The sequence below is a fragment of the Microcebus murinus genome, chromosome 15, assembly GCF_040939455.1.
Source record: "Microcebus murinus isolate Inina chromosome 15, M.murinus_Inina_mat1.0, whole genome shotgun sequence".
NCBI lineage: Eukaryota > Metazoa > Chordata > Mammalia > Primates > Cheirogaleidae > Microcebus > Microcebus murinus.
Window position 1 is genome coordinate 26,027,242 of NC_134118.1, and position 20,042 is coordinate 26,047,283.

At 38.8% G+C, this 20,042-nt stretch overlaps 1 protein-coding gene across 2 annotated transcripts; it reads left to right on the forward strand.

The window, feature by feature from the left end:
• Positions 1-589: 589 nt before the first annotated feature.
• Positions 590-19,126, forward strand: ZKSCAN8 (zinc finger with KRAB and SCAN domains 8). Of its 2 annotated transcripts, none has more exons than XM_012742090.2 (6): positions 590-963; positions 7,141-7,652; positions 8,318-8,459; positions 11,472-11,563; positions 11,871-11,994; positions 12,954-19,126. In XM_012742090.2, the coding sequence occupies exons 2-6, from the start codon at positions 7,236-7,238 to the stop codon at positions 13,931-13,933; spliced, it is 1,755 nt and encodes a 584-aa protein (XP_012597544.1). In that variant the 5' UTR covers positions 590-963; positions 7,141-7,235; the 3' UTR covers positions 13,934-19,126. The 2 variants fall into 2 exon arrangements, with proteins under 2 accessions (XP_012597544.1, XP_012597546.1); XM_012742092.2 differs by having other exon boundaries at positions 7,141-7,313.
• The last annotated feature ends 916 nt before the right edge of the window (positions 19,127-20,042 follow it).

Consider the following 20,042-nt stretch of genomic DNA (forward strand, 5'->3'; position numbering starts at 1 on the left):
ATGGTAGCGCATGCCTGTAGTCCCAGATACTTGGGAGGCTGAGGCAGGAGGATCGCTTGAACCCATGAGTTTGAGGTTGCTGCGAACTAGGCTGACGCCAGGGCACTCTAGCCTGGGCAACAGAGTGAGACTCTGTCTTAAAAAAAATAAAATAAAAATAAAACTGAGAATAGTGGTTACATTAATGGAGAAGAGCAACATTTCAATGGAGAAATCTGGCTCTGATGATTTCTCCTTTATCTCCATGTTTCATCTGGGTATATCAAGGAAGACTCTCAAGCCTTGTATAACCTAGAAATTGGTGATATGATTTATAATAGTGATTAGCAGGAATTCCTCAAGAAATTTGCAGTCCATGTGGGAGGACTGTATATATTTTATGAAGTGAAAGCAGTGAAGTACAAGGGAATATTTAACAGGGTCAAACGCAAGTCCAGTCAATTAGCATCATAAAGATCCACATAGTACTCCCTTCGCTGCTTTCCCAGGTTCCTCCAGTTCCCAGCCCCGGCCTCCTCACGCCCATTGATCTTCTTCCAGTGGACTGTTGCCCTTGCCAGCGAACGTGCGTTACCCAGACGGACTCGAGAGGCGGAGGTGACATCAACGTCCGTTATTCCCCAGGACATTCACTGTCCCCGGCAGCAGTGCAACCCTGCAACGCGCAGATGAGGGAGCAACCGAAGGCACAGCGTACTGTGGGTGAGAAGCGTGTTGGCCCCGTCCCCTCCATCGACAGACCATAGAGCTTTCAGACCTCCAGGATTCCTAGAGAGCTTCCGGAAGTGCCTTGGGGGCAGGATGCGTGCTGGCCGGTGTTGTGCCTCCGCAGGTTTGGAAGTTAGTGGCCGGAGGGGCCTGGTCCGGATACTGCTATTGTCCCCTTTTTTTCCCGACCTTCCTCCGAGACTATTCTTCCTTTGCAGCCTCCTTCCACACCCCGGGCTGCCTCTGGGACTCATGGTGAGTATGGTCATGCTGTGGACGGAGAAAGGGGGGCGCTTTGTGCCCAGACCAGGCCGCAGCTGAGGACAGGACTGAGGGGTCCGGAGAGGGATACTGTGGGGTGGTCTACTGATTCGGACTGTGAGGGGCCGCCTTAGTTGCTAGCGCAGGCCGAGTCCGTGTCCCTAAACTTTTTGTAAGGGAACCTTCAATGAAGATTAGCTTTCTTCATTTAATCATTTTATGGCATTATTTTTTAGTAGATCTTATTTGTTTTAAAGTAGGGAACGGCCCCTACCTTATCTTTTATCCAGCTATTTCCATGGTCTGAATTGTTTTCACTTATCACTCTTTTGTATTTCGGTCGCAATAAAATTCTTACTTTTTAAAAGATACATATTTTCCGTTTGGAAGCCCCAGTTATCTATGGACCTTTCTATTTTTGCTGTTAAGTTATTCTTTTAGTGTATTAAGAGACTCGTGGTGTGTTGACTGGATAACTGTACAAAAGAAACATTTTTTAAAACTTCGGAGTAATATAAAACTCAACATCAGAATACTTTGCTTATTTTTTATTAAAGCTAACTGAAGTAGATGTCTGTTAACTCTTTGGGAGGGTCCCCATTTCCAAAACCCGGGTCAGTCATGAGTAATTTTTGTCAGGTTCTTTGACTGCCACCACCACCTTCAAAAACATATTTTTGTTTGTTTGATCAGTTCAGTTGCGTATATTTATGTAGCAATCATTGTTTTAGCAAATGCATATATGTTTTGTATTTCTGTTTTGGTTAAGTGTAAAGTGTGGTAGGATATTAAAAACTTTCAACTAATGTAATTTCAGATAACTAGAAAGTATAGTATTTGCTTCGCCAAATTAAGTCCTGGAAAATATGTTTTTGTTTTCAGTTCCCAAACAATTCTCAATTTAGACTTAGTCTGAAGAATTTTCAACAACTAGTGAAAAAATAATGGTTTTAAAAGTTGTCTTCAATAGTTCACAGTATTATAGCATTTAAGATCCAGAGGAAGCTTTAAAGATTATCTATTTTAAATTCATAAATCAATAAACTTAAAGAGGTGTTAAGAAGAGTACAAAAGAATTGGTCTTCATCCATAAGGTGCTTACCAACTTAACACAAATGTGTACACTCAAAACTTTTTCAGAAGAAGGTACATAATAGACTGATTTTATATTCATTTATAGCTGGTAATTCTCAAAAACTGGCTGATAAGAGAGGGAAGAGACTAAAAAATGGAAAATTAGCCACTAAAAAGAATAATCAAGATGAGGAATGGACAAGACCTGTTGGCTGCTTTGGTGTAAAATATGAACAAACCCTCATATGACTTCTATCTGTCGCTGTTGAGACTTTAACCACATCAACAATATAAAGTTCTTGAATGCTACACACTTCACATTGAAATATTTTATAGCTAGTATTGATGAGAATTGATTGTAAGATGGCCAGTTGTTGAGTAGTTAAAAATGAACCTTTGTTGAGTAGTTAAAAATGAACCTTGGTTTTAATGAAATTTATAAGAAAACATGGTAGGACTATATATAGTATCACATTCTAAACAATTAGACTACCTTAGAATTCATGTCCCATTATGATGACCTTTAAATTTTAACATTAAACCATAAGTAGTTATTTTAACAAAATTTAAGAATTTGTTAAACTTTAATTGATTTTTAAAATTAAATTATTTTAAAATAAACTGAAATTATTTTAAAATTAGGAACATCCGTATCTGTTCAAAACAAAATTGATTACTCCTTATCTCAAACCCCCAACAAAATATCAACATCTTGCCCAAATTCTTTAGTCTTCCCCCAAATCTCACTATTGTAGCAAATCTAACTACTTCTCTATAAAGTCATAATCCATGAATTATACACTTAATGTTAATTGTTATATTTAACTTTATCTGTTGCTCCTTTGTTCTTCCAATCTATAGTTTATTCCCTACACTATTATTCCCAGCCTTGTCTAACTTTAAAAATAATTTTCAAATTCCCTTCCTTTTCTGTACACATTTTCTAAATAGGGTTCTTCTTCTTCTTTTTTTAATCTTCCTGGCATTCTCAGATGGGTTTTGGGTCTGTGAACTCTGCTGAAACTGAATGTACAATTTTGTGCCTATAGGCACATACAGTTCCGTGTTTTCTTTAGATTGAAGAGTGTAAACCAACCCCCTTCTCACCCCACAAAAAAATCTGAAACATACCGAAGCACTGCTTTGAAGACTCATGTCAGGAATTATATGTACAGTAATTGGATTTTCTTCCTAAAAGCCTATCTCTTTGTGAACTATAGGTCTGTGGTGTTATCTTGATATTGGGCATCTCTTGCCAGTTGCTTTTGGATATGCTACCTTTGGTTATGTTTGGCTCCATTCTCTGTGGTGCTGCCTGAGATACAAAGATAAAGGTTACTTTTACAAACAAACTTAACCAGAAGGCCATGGCCACAGGCAGACATTCCCCATATTCTGCACAATGTGATAAGTCCTATAAACTTTGGCAGGAATGAGCACCTTAATCTGCTGGGGGCTGGGAGGTTGACAGAGAACACCTCATGAAAAAGGTCGTAGGTGAATTAGAGTTGGACTTGAATGATTTGAGCTAGACTGGGATTTTTTAACTTTGGCATTGATAGTTTGGGCCAAATAATTCTTTGTTGTAGGGGGCTGTGTTGTGCACTGTAGGAGGTTTAATAGTATCTGTGACCTCTCTACATTAATCCTTCACATGTCCTCTCTGAGTATCTATTTCTATGTTCCTCTTTTCTTAAAAGTATACCAGTCATACTGTTTTAAGAACCTATCCTATTCTAATATAACTTCATCTTAACTTGATTACATCTGCAAAGACCCTATTTCTAAGTAAGGTCATGTTCACAGGTACCAAAGGTTAGGACCTCAGCATATCTTTTGGGAGGACATAATTTTAACGCATAGCAGCATTGTGGAACATAAATGGAAAAAAAGGATAACCAAAGGTAAGGTGACCAGTTACCACTGTAGCCATAAGCAAGAGATGTCTATGTCAAGGACAGAGACTATAGATGTATATTTCACAAAGAAGTAGAGATATGAAATTGGACTCGTTTTGGACCTTTGGTCTTGTTTCTAAACCTTACTCTTATAATACATACAGACACATTCTGTGTTAAGTATTGTAAATACAGCCCTCTAATGTTCTTTGATTCTATCAATAAGATAAGATAGGGACCTCTGCTTAAGGGGAATATGCTATTAAGATGTGAAGTCAGAATTCCTTTGCAACTAATAATATACAGTTATGGGATAAGTAACATTAAAGCAGTACACATTTATGTAGCAGAGGTATGAAGAGGGAAATAACTTCCAGTTGGAGTCACCAGGAAAGGATTTTAAAGGCAACAGTATTTTACCTTGTCCTTTAAGAATAGGTAGTTGACGCACTGATTAAAGAAGTCAAGACTTAAATATAGAGATACACTGTGTTCACAGAATGGAAAACTCAATATTGTTAATATATCAATTGTCCCTAAACTGAGCTATAGATTTCAACACAAATCCCATTCCAGAATTTTTTTGTAGGAATGAACAAGCCAATTGTAAAATGTATATCAAAAGGCATCAGAATTAGAAAGCCAAAACAATTTCAAAAACAAACAACAAAATTGCAGGACTCACACTACTTCATTTCAAGATCTTAAAAGCCACATGAAGACTGGGCATAGTGGCTCACATATGTAATCCTAGCTCTTGAGGAGGCTGAGGTAGGAGCATTGCTTAAGGCTGGAGGATTGCTTGAGGCCAAGAATTTGAGACCAGCCTGAGCAAAAGAGAGACTCCATTTCTACAAAAAACAAAAATTAGCCAGGCATGGTGGGGTGCACCTGTAGTCCCAGCTACTCGGGAGGCTCAGGCAGGGGGATCACTTGAGCCCAGGAGTTTGAGGTTGCAGTGAGTTATGATCATGCCACTGCACCCTGATAGAGTAAGACCCTGTCTTAAATAAATAAATCACATAATCAGGACAGTTTTGTGTTGGTGAAAGGATAGACATATTGGTCACTGGTACAGAATAAAGATTCCAGAAATAGACCCACATGTATATGGTCTGTTGATTTTTTTTTTTTTTTGCAAGCACAAAAATGAGATTTATTGAGGAGAGAAAGATGGGATTATAGAGCAAGAGCATGTTATAGGTTTACAGAGCCACAGATGACGTCTGAACCAATTGTCGCAGCAAAGGGAGAGCAAAAGGAAGGGAGAAAAATAAGCGGTCTGTTGATTTTTTTGAGAAACATGAAAAGACATTTCAGTGGATAAAAGATAATCCTTTCCACTAATGGTGCTAGAACAATTTGATATCTGTATGCAAAAAAAGAGCCTCCATCTATACCTCAAACTTTACATAAAAATTAACTCAAAATTAGAGGTCTAAATGTAAAAACTAAAATTATAAAACTTTTAGAAGAAAACAGAAGAAAATCTTTGTGACCTTGGGTTAATCAAAAATTTCTTAGATATGACATCAATAGTATACTTCCTAAAAGAAAAAAATAAACTTCAAAAAACTATGAACCTTTGTTCTTCAAAAGGTACTGTAAATAGAATGAAAAAGGAAATACTTTCAAATCATATAAGGGACTTGTATCCAGAATATATAAGGAACTCTCAAAACTTAATTTAAAAAAAATTTAAAAATAGACAAACGTTTTGAGCAGTAACTTAATGAAAATATATGGATGGCAAATGAGCACATACAAAGATACTAAGCATTATTTGTATGGAGGTGCAAATTTAAACCATAAATGAGATGTTAAAACCATAATGAAATATTACACACCTATTAAAATATCTAAAATTAAAAACAAAAACACATCAAGTGCTGGTTAGGATGGGGAGCAGCTGCAATTCTCATATATTGCTCGTGAAATGCGAAGTGTTATAGCCACTTTGGAAAACAGTTTGACAGTTTCTTATAAAGTTATACATACATGTATTTTATTACCCAGCAGTTTTACTTGTGAACATTTACTCAAGTGAAATGAAAATTATATCCACACAAAAACTCATGTAGCTGCTCACAGTGGCTTTAATTGTAATCAAAAACTGGAAACAACTCATACCTCTCAAATGAGGAAATGGGTAAACACTGATCCACATAAGAAATAAACTGATAATGTGCAACATTGATTAACATCACATGTATTTTGCTAAGTAAAAGATACCAGACTCAGAAAGCTATATACTATAAGCTACATACTATAAGATTTTATTTATATAACATTCTGGAAGCTCATTAGTGTATGGGATTAGACTTTTGGGTTATAAAGGTTGATAGGGCATCCTGATTCCTTGAGAGAGTTCTTAAGTTGGACAAAAGGTCCATAATAGAAGAGGTTAGCCTTGAGAGAATAGGGAAGATGGGGAGTGCAAGTAGGATAAAGGAAGGTGTTGGGAAATTTCTTGACAATACCTTGAGCTAGCTCATATGGAAATTAGTCTCATCTGATTATTTTGTTTGTTTTTTGAGACAAGGTCTCACTCTGCTGCCCATACTGGCGTGACCATAGCTCACTGCAGTCTTGAACTCTTAGGCTCAGATGATCTTCTTGCCTCAGCCTCCCAAGCAGCTAGGATTACAGGTGCTTCCACCATGCCCAGCTAATTTTTTTTAGAAACAAGGTCTTACTGTGTTGCTCAGGCTAGTCTCAAACTCCTGGTCTTAAGCAATCCTCCCCCACCTCAGTTTCCCAAAGTGCCGGGATTACAGGTGTGAGCCACTGCACCTGGTCTTTATCTGTTGAACATGAGGGAGAGGTTGAGAGCTGAAGTGTGTAGAAATAGTTCAGTACAGCTGGTGAAGCAAATGCTTAAAAGGAGTTAAATGAGCAACATTGAAGGCCATCTGAGGTTATAGACAGAATTTCACTTAGTCCCAGTCCTGACTTTGTTTAGCCGTGTTCCTCATCCCCAAAGATACAGATGAAAGCAGAAGAAAGAGGTAATTCTCTGGATGGGTTTGGCATAGCTGACATGGCAGAAGGTTAAGGAGTTATTTCTGGAACAGTGGAGAGGATCATTTAAATGGCTAAGCCATGAAGTCCATATCATGGTAGAGAGCTTATTAAGATATTGTAGTAAGTTACAAAGACTTTTGATTTGCTTTAACACTATCATTTTCTCTTCCTGAAGAACTACCCTTAGAAAAAAGGCTCTCAGAAGGTTCATCTGTTAAGAAGATAAAGAAGGTAGTGGACGCAGAGCCTCCTAAGCTTTTCAGGCCCTAAATGGCTGAAGAATTTAGAAAGCTTTCAGCCTCATCTCCACCAGATCAGGCTCCTGAAGAGGACCTTGTAATTGTCAAGGTAGAGGAGGATCATGGTTGGGACCAGGAATCTAGTCTGCATGAAAGTAACCCTCCTGGCCAAGAACTGTTCCGCTTGCGCTTCAGGCAGTTATGTTACCAGGAGACACTAGGACCCCGAGAAGCTCTGATCCAACTCCGGGCACTCTGCCATCAGTGGCTGAGGCCAGATTTGAACACCAAGGAGCAGATCCTGGAGCTGCTGGTGCTGGAGCAGTTCTTGACCATCCTACCTGAGGAGCTCCAGACTCTGGTTAAGGAACATCAGCTAGAGAACGGAGAGGAGGTGGTGACTCTGTTAGAGGATTTGGAAAGGCAGATTGATATACTGGGACGACCAGTAAGTAGAAGGAAGTGTGCATGCTATGACTGGGAGTCCTGGAAGCTGGGAAGAGGGACATTGGCATCACAGTGGGAGAGCAAATGCTTAGTATCAGTTTCTGTTAGATAAGGACAAAAATAGTTATAGTATTGTATGGCTTGTATTTGTAGAGTTCTTTTCATTTTTGTAAAGGGTATTGATCCATTTTTTTCCCTCATAACATCCCTACAGCATATTATTGCTCCTCTTTGCCACGTGGGAACTTAATGCCTACAAGGCTTAAATTACTTTTTCGGGGACATCTAAATAATTAAAGGTAGATTTGTGGTTAGAACCCAGGCTTCCTAGTTCCTTATCAGAAGTTTTTTTTTTCATTGCATAGCACAACTTTAATTTTCTATATTTTTTTTATTCTTTTCTACTGTCTTGGGAACAACTTAAAATATTAGTGTTATGTGTAGCAGGGAGGGCATCAGCAGAAATATGTTCCTTCAGTACTAAGCAGAAATGATGCATTTCTTTTCTGTGCTAGTCTACATGTTTGTGTCCCTGGGAAATAAAGGAGATTCTGCTGCTTCCTTCCTCAAGCATGTAGCCCTATAGATGTGCTCTTAGTTCTCTCATGTTGTTCACTTCATTTCACAAAAAGATTCCTTATAATCTAATTGTCTCATTGTTTCCAGGTCCCGGCTCGTGTACATGGACATAGGGTACTCTGGGAGGAAGTGATACATTCAGAATCTACACCAGAGGCTCCAAGTACTCAGCTCCAACCTGTGGCAATCCAGCATAAATCTCCAGTGTCCCAAGGGCCACAAGAGAGAGGTGAGGAGCCAGATTTCAGTGATGAAGAAGGGGGAAGTAGAAAGAAAAGTGCATTTGGGATACCTGGAGAACAAGGAATTAAAATCTTGTTTATATTCCGGTCCCAATATCTGTGCTTTAAATGCTTATCTAGGCTTCAAACGCAGACTATTCATCGCAGTGATAAACACATGAACAAACTAAAGGATTTGGGGATTTTTGTGTATCAACACATTTTTTTAATCTAGTACATTGACAACATAGGCATTTTTGAGGTTTTGCTGGTATCATCATACCACTTTATTTTCAAATATTTCAGTATGCATTTCCTCAAACAAGGGCATTTCTTAAATATCCATAGTGAATTTATCACAAGTAAGAAACGTAGCATTGGCCAGGTATGGTGGCTCATGCCTGTAATCCTAGCACTCTGGGAGGCTAAGGCGGAAGGATTGCTTGAGCTCAGGAGTGCAAGACCAGCCTGAGCAAGAGTGAGACACCCATCTCCACTAAAAATAGAAAAGTTAGCCAGGCATTGTGGCACGCACCTGTAGTCCCAGCTACTCAGGAGGCTGAGGGAAGAGGATCCCTTGAGCCCAGGAGTTTGAGGTTGTAGTGAGCTATGACAACACTGCACTCTATTCGGTGTGACAGAGTGAAACTCTGTCTCAAAAAAAAAAAAGAAAAGAATACAATACTAATCTAGTCCACAGTTTATATTTTGCCAGTTGTCCCAATAATGTTTTTTTTGTCTAGTCTAGTCCAGGATCACACTTTGCAGTTAGTTGTCATGTCTCCTTAGTCTCCTTTAATTTGGAATAGTTCCTCAGCCTTTCTTTGCCTTTTGTGATCTTGACATTTTTGAAGAGTACAGGTGTGTTATTTTGTAGAATGGCTGCAATTTAGTTTTGCATGATGTTTACTCATGTTTAGATTCAAGTTATATGTATTTGCCAGGAACACCTCACCCTGCCAAGTATATACAACCCTGCCAAATATATACAACGTAAATCTCAATAAGTGATGTTGTACTCCTTCTCAGAGGTACAACAGGAATTTGTCCCATTATTGGTGATGTTATTTTTTTTTTTTTTTTTTTTTGAGACAGAGTCTCACTTTGTTGTCCAGGCTAGAGTGAGTGCCGTGGCGTCAGCCTAGCTCACAGCAACCTCAATCTCCTGGGCTTGAGTGATCCTTCTGCCTCAGCCTCCCGAGTAGCTGGGACTACAGGCATGCGCCACCATGCCCAGCTAATTTTTTTATATATATATCAGTTGGCCAATTAATTTCTTTCTATTTATAGTAGAGACGGGGTCTCGCTCTTGCTCAGGCTGGTTTTGAACTCCTGACCTTGAGCAATCCGCCCGCCTCGGCCTCCCAAGAGCTAGGATTACAGGCGTGAGCCACAGCGCTCAGCCGGTGATGTTATTTTTGATGACTAAGTTAAGGTTAGTGTTGCTAGGTTAATCGTTGTAAAGTTATTTTTCCCATTGTGCTTAATAAGCATTTGTGAGGAGATACACTTGAGTCTGTGTAAATATCCTAGTCGTCATTAAACTTTTGTTGCTAAAACACTAGTTTTAGTATTCCTTGATACTTGTTGACTGAATCATTGATTACAAAGATGGTTATAAAATAGTGATTTTCTGTCATTCCTTCTACATTTATTTGTTGTTTATTATAAGGGAAAGTGTTCCCTTCTCCCCCATTTTATTTATTTTTTATTTGTCAGTATAGACTCATAAATAGTCTATACATATATAGACTATAGTCTATATAGTATTTGTCAGTATAGACTCATAAATTCCTATTTATGCCATAAGTATTCTGTTATCTTTGTTTTGATGTTTATTTATTTATTTATATATTTTTTTGAGACAGAGTCTTGCTCTGTTGCCTGGGCTAGAGTGCTGTGGCATCAGGCTAGCTCATAGCAACCTCAAACTCCTGGGCTCAAGCAGTCCTTCTGCCTCAGCCTCCCGAGTAGCTGGGACTACAGACATGCACCACTATACCTAGCTAATTTTTTCTATGTATTTTTAGTTGTTTGGCTAATTTCTTTCTATTTTTAGTAGAGATAGGGTCTCATTGTTGCTCAGGCTGGTCTTGAATTCTTGACCTTGAGCGATCCTCCCGCCTTGGCCTCCAAGAGTTCTAGGATTACAGGTGTGTGCCACCACTCCCGGCCTGTTTTGATTACAGGTGTGTGCCACCACTCCCGGCCTGTTTAAATCATCTCAGATTTGGCCAGAGGAGGTCCCTTCAATCTGGGTCCTGTGTCCTTTTGACATTTTCCCATCAGTTTTTGCAAATTTTCTTACTTTCTTGCAGAATGAGATGTTCCAGTCTCATCTTCCTGTATTTAGTATTTTTTCATTTATGTGGTTGATAGTAGTTTGTTTTATATATATGAAATTTTAATATTTCTAAAGAAGTACAAAAACACTTTCAATTAATAATATTCTTATCTACAGTCATAACACTTGTTGCCTGAGACACATTGATTTTTGGTAATAAGCTGTCTGATTTCTATAGGAAGCAAATATTGACACCCATGATAGGTATTTCAGAAAGGTAAATGAGCTAGTAGAGATATATTTGTTCTTATATTCAGTTTGTCAAGGGAGCAGGACCTAAAGAAATGAGTGTACACAAACACAAAGGTAAAAATAGTTTTGGTGTTAGGGAAGAAATTGAAAAGTGATTCCTTAGCCAAATACGCCAGAAAAGTAAAAAGAAAAAAGAAGAAAAATATTATAATAAATAAAAATAAAAAAAGTGATTCCTATTAGGAAACCAGTATGCTTTCTATTTTTGAGTGTAACTTCTAGCTGAGTTCAGGGACATCAAAGTATAAATATTTTGTGGGCAACCATAAGTAGGGGCTCAGAATCCAAGGTATCAGCACTTTGTATGCAAAATGTTTGACATGCATATCTGCTGAAATACAGGTAATTTGGAATGGGTGAGTGTTGGCTCCCATAACCACAAGACAGAACTGGTCTCACTCATAGCTCCTTTCTCCTCTCTCAGCCTTATCTGCTTCTCAGAGTCCCACTCCTTCCCAGAAAGGAAGTTCTGGAGACCAGGAAATGACAGCTACACTTCTAAGATCAGGGTTCCAGGTGAGTTTAGCTCTTTCTCACTGAAACCCATAACTCTGCTTGGTACTGTTGTGGCACCTATGCTATGTCTGGACTATTTGTAGTAGTACCTACCCAAGAACTTGCCCAAATTCTTTTCAATAGAGCTAGATTGATCCCGGATTCCCCCCCAATAAATCGAATGCACTTTCCTCTTCTTCCTGGTTATTCAGATCTCTTTATACAATACATTCCCATTTCTTCATCCTATCCCAACTCTGGTGGATCTCTGTAGGTTTGAGCTTTGGAGCAGTCCCAGTCCCCAAATGGTTATCTTGTTGTGTTTCAGACTTTGGAGAAGATCGAAGACATGGCTGTGTCTCTTATTCGAGAAGAGTGGCTTCTTGATTCATCACAGAAGGATCTGAGTAGAGCTAACAAGCCAGAGAATTACAGAAACATGTTCTCCCTGGGTAAGGAGAACTGTGGTTATTATTGTATTATTTAAGATGTTTTATTTATTTTTTAAATGATGGTAGCTATGAGCTTTCTGAAAGTTGAGTTTAAACTCAGACTCCAACAGAGGGTTAGAGTGTTGAGACTTAATTAAACTTTTGCTCTTCAATCCAGCACTTCCTTACAGTTTGTACCTGGCTATTCGTCTGTTTTGCCAGTTGGAAATTGACATCTCTCTAGTTCTTTCTGAGTTCACCCATTTCTTCTCCCAGTTCCTATAGGATCGTTAAATCTATTTTTCTCACATAAGCCTATTGTGTCTCCTTTATTTATTTATTTATTTTGAAAGACAATCTCACTCTGTTGCCCAGGCTAGAGTGCAGTGGTGCTATCATAGCTTACTGCAATCTCAAACTCCTGGGCTCAAGTGATCCTCTTGCTTCACCCTTCCAAGTAGCTAGGACTACAGGCACATGCCACTACATCTCTATTTTTTGTAGAGATGGGGTCTTGCTATGTTGCCCAGGCTAGTCTTAACTCCTGGCCTCAAATGATCCTCCTGCCTCAGCCTCCCAAAGTATTGGGATTACAGGTTTGGGCCACTGCACCTGGCTGTCCCTCCATTTTAATGACCGGAGCATTTGCACCTTTCTGTCCCATTCATTAGCTCTTTTAGTAGTTCCATATTCCATCCCACTTCCCAACTTCTACTACATCTCATTGGATTCCTTCCTGACTTGAATTTCCCTTCTAATAACCCTCTTTTTTGATGGTACCTCTTTCCCAGTTGGCCTATGTTACTTCTGTCTGACCCTGCATATTATCGTCCTCTATTAAGAAACCATTTTGGAGACAGAAGCTTTGTGTTTACCTATACATGTTTCATATGTACTTTCCTTTTCCTCTTCATTTCCTTTCTCCTAGCATAAAAATAGGAAGTGACATTGGCTTAATGTTTATTACATTTTTATTTCAGGTGGTGAGACCAGGAATGAGAACAGGGAATTAGCTTCAAAACAGGTAATATCTACTGGAATCCAACCACATGGAGAGACAGCTGCCAAATGCAACGGGGATGTTATCAGGGGTCTTGAGCATGGAGAAGTCCGAGACCTTCTGGGCAGATTAGAGAGGCAGCGGGGAAATCCTACACAAGAGAGACGACATAAATGTGATGAATGTGGGAAAAGCTTTGCTCAAAGCTCAGGCCTTGTTCGCCACTGGAGAATCCACACTGGGGAGAAACCCTATCAGTGTAACGTGTGTGGTAAAGCCTTCAGTTACAGGTCAGCCCTTCTTTCCCATCAGGATATTCACAACAAAGTAAAACGCTATCACTGTAAAGAGTGTGGTAAAGCCTTCAGTCAGAACACAGGCCTGATCTTGCACCAGAGAATCCACACTGGGGAGAAGCCATATCAGTGCAATCAGTGTGGGAAGGCTTTCAGTCAGAGTGCGGGCCTTATTCTGCACCAGAGAATCCACAGTGGGGAGAGACCTTATGAATGTAATGAGTGTGGGAAAGCTTTCAGTCATAGCTCACACCTCATTGGACATCAGAGAATCCACACTGGGGAGAAGCCCTATGAGTGTGATGAGTGTGGGAAAACCTTCAGACGGAGCTCACATCTTATTGGCCATCAGAGAAGCCACACTGGGGAGAAACCCTACAAATGCAATGAGTGTGGGAGGGCTTTCAGTCAGAAGTCAGGCCTTATTGAACATCAGAGAATCCACACTGGAGAAAGACCCTATAAATGTAAAGAATGTGGGAAAGCTTTCAATGGGAACACTGGTCTCATTCAACATCTGAGAATCCACACAGGGGAGAAACCCTATCAATGTAATGAGTGTGGGAAAGCCTTTATTCAGAGGTCAAGTCTCATTCGACATCAGAGAATCCACAGTGGTGAAAAATCTGAATCCATAGGAGTTTACGAAAAGCTTCAATCATAGTTTGAGCATTATTCAACGTTAGAGGGTGAGAGATCTTTAGTAAAAAGGCAGAAAGTTTATCATCGTGGCAACTTTAGTGTCAGAATCTATAGTGGTGGCAAAGTTAGAATAGCTCTTCAATAGTTTGGGCCCTGTGCCTTGATGCACATTGATTAGCTTGACTGTCGTTGGAGGTACCTAGTGGATTGGCACTCCTGATGGCCTGATGTATCCTTTAGAAATTTAACATAGTATTAGCGCAAGTTGCTTGTCATGACTTGAGGCACTTAACTTTGTCTTTTGGGTGAGTAGCTATAGGTTTGAAAGTGGCTGCTACTCCTAGTTCCTCTGTTTCCTCCCATCTCCCGTGAAGCCTTTCTCCCATTTATTCCCCTAGGGGTGCCCTTGTACTCCCAATCTGATCTAAAAAGCTGCTCTAGAGTCCATAGCAGCCTGTATGTGAAACTTATATTTAGCTTTTTAAGATCCCAGTTTTAGGAACATTTTTATAGACACTTAATGTATTTATGCTTAAGTGTCCAATTTTTTATTCTAATGTTCCTTATAGTCAGTGGAAATCCGTATTCCCATGCAGACTCAGAATGCTATATTTTTAACAGCACCCAAGCATTTTACTTCATATATCTCCTTCACTGACTCCACTCAGTCATTAAGCATCTGTATGTATCCTTCATTGCCCCCAGTCCTCGTACCTGTGTGAGCAAAGGAAGTGGACACATTTACTAGTGGTTATGGGAGTGAAGCAGAGAAAGAGGTGAGTGGAGACTCAGCCCAGCTGCTCTTAAGCTTGGATAGTTGTCGCTGTCAGTGACTTCTGACTCTCCTTCCACCTCCCCACTGTACACTGTGGTACAAGTAGATATTGTGTTATCCTAGTTATAGCATCAGATAGGAGGAGGAAGAGACAGAGGTGCTTGAAAAAGACATAAAAATCCTTAAAAAGAATGTACTTTATCCCTTTAGGCCCATTATAGTACTGGTCTCTCAGGTTCCTATGAGCCTGCACAAGCTCCCTGACTAGATGGTCTGTCACACTTGTCATTACCTTGGACCCACCTCCTTAGATGGCCTCAGCACCTCACTCATTATTCTCCATCTATTTCTTACTATCAGTTTATATAATTTTAATATCCATAGTGGTAATCTAATACCTCACAATTCCTCATTCTTGTGAATTCTGGTATACTCTATCTATAATCCATGAACGTAATCTACCAACAAAGACAAACTAATTAAACTCATTAGCACCAGGCACTATGTTTCATCTTTGAGGTATTCCAAGGAATACTGTATAAAGTAATGAGGCTGGTTTAAAGTAACATGCTAGAACTTATGCATCGAATATGGGTTAACCTTTAAATTGGATAGTTCTTATTATTCCAAAGTACTATTCTAGTAGTGCTACTGATCCTCAAAATATTTGGAATATTCTTAGAATCCCCATATAATAAACCATAAAAGAAAACCCTCTATTACTGTTACTTAGAATTGAATAATTTTTGGTTTTCTAAAATTAACTCTCAGAGTTGAAATTGATTCTATTAAGCCTATTCAGAAAACTATTTAGATTCTGATGAAAACTCCACAATAGCACACTGAAAAGGGATAACAATCATTATTTTATGATTGATGGATTAAAAAATTCAATCATAAAACCTTAACTCATAGAGGTCCACATTTTGGATCATAAATTGCTTCCCTATAGCCCCCCTTTTCTACCTACCTGTGGCCCACTTTGACTAACAACATCAAGGTTATCTACATCTATTTCATTGAGCTATTGGTGAAAGAAGCCACCCATCACTTATCTTGATTTGCAATCCTTTCCATTATCCTTTATTTTCTTATCCTCTTTTTTTTTTGACCTGTAGGTTACCATTCCTAATTCCCTTGTACTTGAAATTTAAGGAAACCAGAAACAAGTAAATCTGGTTGTGTCTAGGTCCTTGCTGTCTGCTTCAGTTGTGCCTTACCCTCTGTAAAATACTGACTCTGCCTGGGGCCAGTACTACCTTGTATGCAAATATTACATACGAGGGGTACATTGTCAGAGGGAAAATACGCAGGTATGTGCATGTGTAAGTACACACACACTCCTCCCATATGCTTTAGAGAAACACTTGCCTTCTATTCCATTGAAGTGCTCTCTTAGTAGAGCAACATATTGAAATGTCTGTAGATATACAGGCTAATAATGTCTTTTTATGCATCAGTGTCCAGAGTAATATGTACCAGATTACTTAAATCTCAGAATTACTAAACATCTGGCAGAAATTCAGAGAAAAGAAATGAAGATGTATAGAAAAATTACTGTTACACTGGAGTGAGTGTAAAAAAAGACTGTTTCTTGAAAAAAATATCAAAGATAATTCAGCACATGTATAGAAATAGCCAAGTGGTGTAAGACAATAGAAAAGGCTGTAGATTCTTTGAGGACATAAGTAGAAGTCATTCTTAGTATATAGTTCTCACTCTTAGCACTAGAATATTATTGATCAGTCTCTATGACATTATTTTGAGCTCTTACCTGAATGATGTGCATTAAAGCTCACTTACCCTGCAGATTGTTTTTATGCTTTTAATCTGAAATGGACTATTCACCTCTCTTCTCCCATCCTCAGCTTCTTCTTTTTAGGACCTAAGGTGGTTCTTCCATAACTCTTTGGCCATCCAACATAGTCATAGGAGAGGTATCTTAGGTTTCAAAGATTTTTCTCCATGGAGCAAAGTGGCAGTACTAGAGTGTGGTGGTTGATTCCCATACAAGAGCATTTAGCTTTACTCTTGGTTCTGAGTCTCCAAATAATAATAGCTGACATTTATTGATCACTTACTGTGTGACAAACTCTTCTGTTAAGCATTTCTCATGCTTCTGATAGGTATTATTATATCCCCCATTTTATAGATAAAGAAACTAAGGCTTTGAGGGTTGAGTGAGTTGATCAATATCACACAACAAGTAAGTGATAGAAAAGATTCAAACCTATAGAATCTGATTCTAGAGCATGTACTTCTGACTACTGTGCTATGCTGGCTATAATAAACACCATAACTCTGGCCATCTGTTTAAAAATATGTATCCCTGGTCATGAGGTTGAAAATGCCATTTAGGGTTATAATTATATCATCTTCAAATGTTGACACTTTGTAGTACTAGAAAGCTGAATTATGTGAATAAAATATGTTTAAAAGAGTAACTGGGAGGATAACGCAGTAATAACTTGCAGATTTAAATATATTTCTCTCTAAACTGCCTAAAGGAAAGTAGAATTGTGGAGAAAAATGAAATATCCATGTACCAGGCCAGGCAGATGGGCAGTTAGGATGACAATAGTAAGTTTATCTACAGCATAAAATGTGAAAAACCTTCAATCTCGTTGCCCTTTTCTGTTTCTCTTCTGTCATTTCTGGTTTTTCAAACATGTCATCTATTTTTCAGCCCCATTTTCTTATTAATCTCTTAAAACTTCTCCTTACTGGCTTTTTTTTTTTTTTTTTTTTTTTTTTTTTTTTTTTTGGAGTCAGAGTCTCACTCTGTTGCCTGGGCTAGAGTGCCTTGGTGTCATCCTAGTTCACAGCAACCTCAAGCAGCTGGGCTCAAGCAATCCTCCTGCCTCAGCCTCCCAAGTAGCTGGGACTACAGGCATGCGCCACCATGCCCAGCTAATTTTTTGTATATATCAATTAATTTCTTTCTATTTTTAGTAGAGACAAGGTCTCGCTCTTGCTCAGGCTGGTTTCGAACTCCTGACCTTGAGCAATCCTCCCGCTTCGGCCTCCCAGAGTGCCAGGATTACAGGTGTGAGCCACCTTGCCCGGCCCTTACTGGCTTTTATACTCAGCATTCCAGTAAAATGTCCTTAGAAGCACCAGTGGATAACTAAACCATTAGACCTTTTTTTAGTTCTTGATCTCATTTATATTTCATATTGTTGAATTCCTCCTGCACTTCAGGAATTCTCTTCTCCTTTGATTTATGGGATCTTTTTATGTCATTTTTCTCCCAGTATCTGTCTTTTCTTTATTGGTCTTTTTTCCCCTTGTGTCCACGGAGGATAATTTTCATGTCTTATTTTTATTTACTACTTTTTCTATACTCTTATTTATCCATTTGGATTGTTTATACTTCTTTCTGTATATGAATAATCTCGTATTTCCTGTCCTGTGGGTCACGTGGGACTTGTGGAATTTTCCACAGATACCTACACAACTTGGTATTTGAAAACAGAACTCATCACTGTCAACCCCTATTTTATTTTTTTTTCAAGGAGGGTTTTTTTTGTTTCACCCATTTTCTTTTTAAATAGGCATCACTGCTTAACTACTTTACCCTGAAGAGACTCATTGCCCTTCATATTTTTCTCCCTACCTTGGAGTTATCTTTTCATCTTTTTCTGCCCTCTATTCTCCATGTCCAAAATTTGCTGTCAATCCAGTTCTTACTCAGTCTTCTTCAGGCTTGGTCTCCCAGTTTTACTATCCCATTATAGCTTTTCATATAGATCTACATCATATAAGGCCCAGGTTACTGTAATTCTTTTTTTCCAGTTCTCTTGCTCTCAGGATCTCTATCTTGTATAAAGCTTCTAAGGTGCTCCTCCTCAAACTGCATTTTCATGATGTCTCATTTTCACTCAATATAACAGTAAATAATTCCTGTCAGAGCAGTGGTGTTCCAAGTTCTCCATTACCTTGCTCTCCATGCTTAATCTGCCTCAGCTTTTATTACTCTGTAGCATATTCACCATGATTCATCACATTCAGACTTTCTACAGCCTTCTACTGTTGTCTTAGAAGCCCTTGCCTCTGTGCCTTTCTCATGCTATTCTTTTTGCTTAGATTTCTCTTGGTTCCCGGTCATATTCATCATTGCCTTCAAAGCCTAGCTTCCAGAACGTCTTCTGAGTAAGCTCTCCCTGATTGACTTCACCTCACACTGAGACCTCCGTTATTCTGTGCTGCCTCAGCACTTACCTTTTGGGTTTGTATGTGGTCCACGCACTTACTAATATATTGCTTTGTAATTATTTTCTAGCACTCTATATTGTAGTTTTACATTTGTATTTATTTCCAAAATTAAATTGTAAGCTCCTTGAGGGCAGGAATGACTTTTCATTTGTGTTTCTGCACCCCCGAGTGCCTAGTATAGTGCTAAGCACATAGTGGGCATTTAATAAATGCTTGTTGAATTAATTGTGTGGATTATTTATGATGTTATCTACAGAAATTTTTAAGCTGTTTTGAAGAATATCTCTTACTACTTTATGCGTTCAAAAAAGTACAGACCTATGTTTTTCCCCCTTATACTACCTTATCTAAGATACAAAGTACATCTGGATCTGCCTATACTTGAGAGTAAAGCCAAAGAAATCCAGCTTTCGGAGACTATGTCTCAAAACTTGAAATATGAAGCTCTCCATTTGTTTGGCCAGACTTAGTGATGGGTTAAGAAAGAAAGAAAATAGGAAACACAACACTATTGTATAATATTAAGGTTATAGGTACAAAAGTCCTTGAGAATAGGCTTTTATACCTGAGGTTAATCAGTGGTTCTCACTGGGAAAAATTTGGCAATGTCTGGAGATGTTTTTGGTTATACTATTAGTAGGCAGCTGGGATGCTACTAGCATCTAGTGAATAGGGGCCAGGGATGCTGCTAAGCACCCTGCATGCACAAGACAGCCCCCACAACAAAGATTCTCTGGCCCAAAATGTTTAATGCTGAGGTTGAGGCACCCTGGTCTAGATATGTTTAAGGTAAATAGGCGAAAGAAGAGATACCAAATACTAGCATTACTAGAAAAAGTGGCTATGCCAAGCTTTAAGAGAATACAATGTGTAAGATTATAAAAGAAAAAGGAGCCTTAGTGTTTAAGAGTTCATAACAATATACATGTACGGTGTTGATAATAAAATTGTTGATGTTCTAAGGTTGATTTCTACATGAAATCTGCCACCATCCCTATGCCAAGTGTTTCAGGAGTACAAATGTTACAGGAGTACAAGTCTAGTTTTAGCCCTCTACATCCTGACTCATTACCATAGCATCAAAGGTAAAACACTGGGGGCTATTTAGCAGAAGGGCTGTAATTTACCAAAGATTTAGCCT

Bases quoted from the DNA above. Each gene is read 5' to 3' on its own strand.
- ZKSCAN8 (XM_012742090.2), top strand. From the start codon at position 7,236: ATGGCTGAAGAATTTAGAAAGCTTTCAGCCTCATCTCCACCAGATCAG. The intron at 7,653-8,317 runs GTAAGTAGAAGG...CATTGTTTCCAG, and splicing joins TTGATATACTGGGACGACCA to GTCCCGGCTCGTGTACATGG. The intron at 11,564-11,870 runs GTGAGTTTAGCT...GTTGTGTTTCAG, and splicing joins TTCTAAGATCAGGGTTCCAG to ACTTTGGAGAAGATCGAAGA.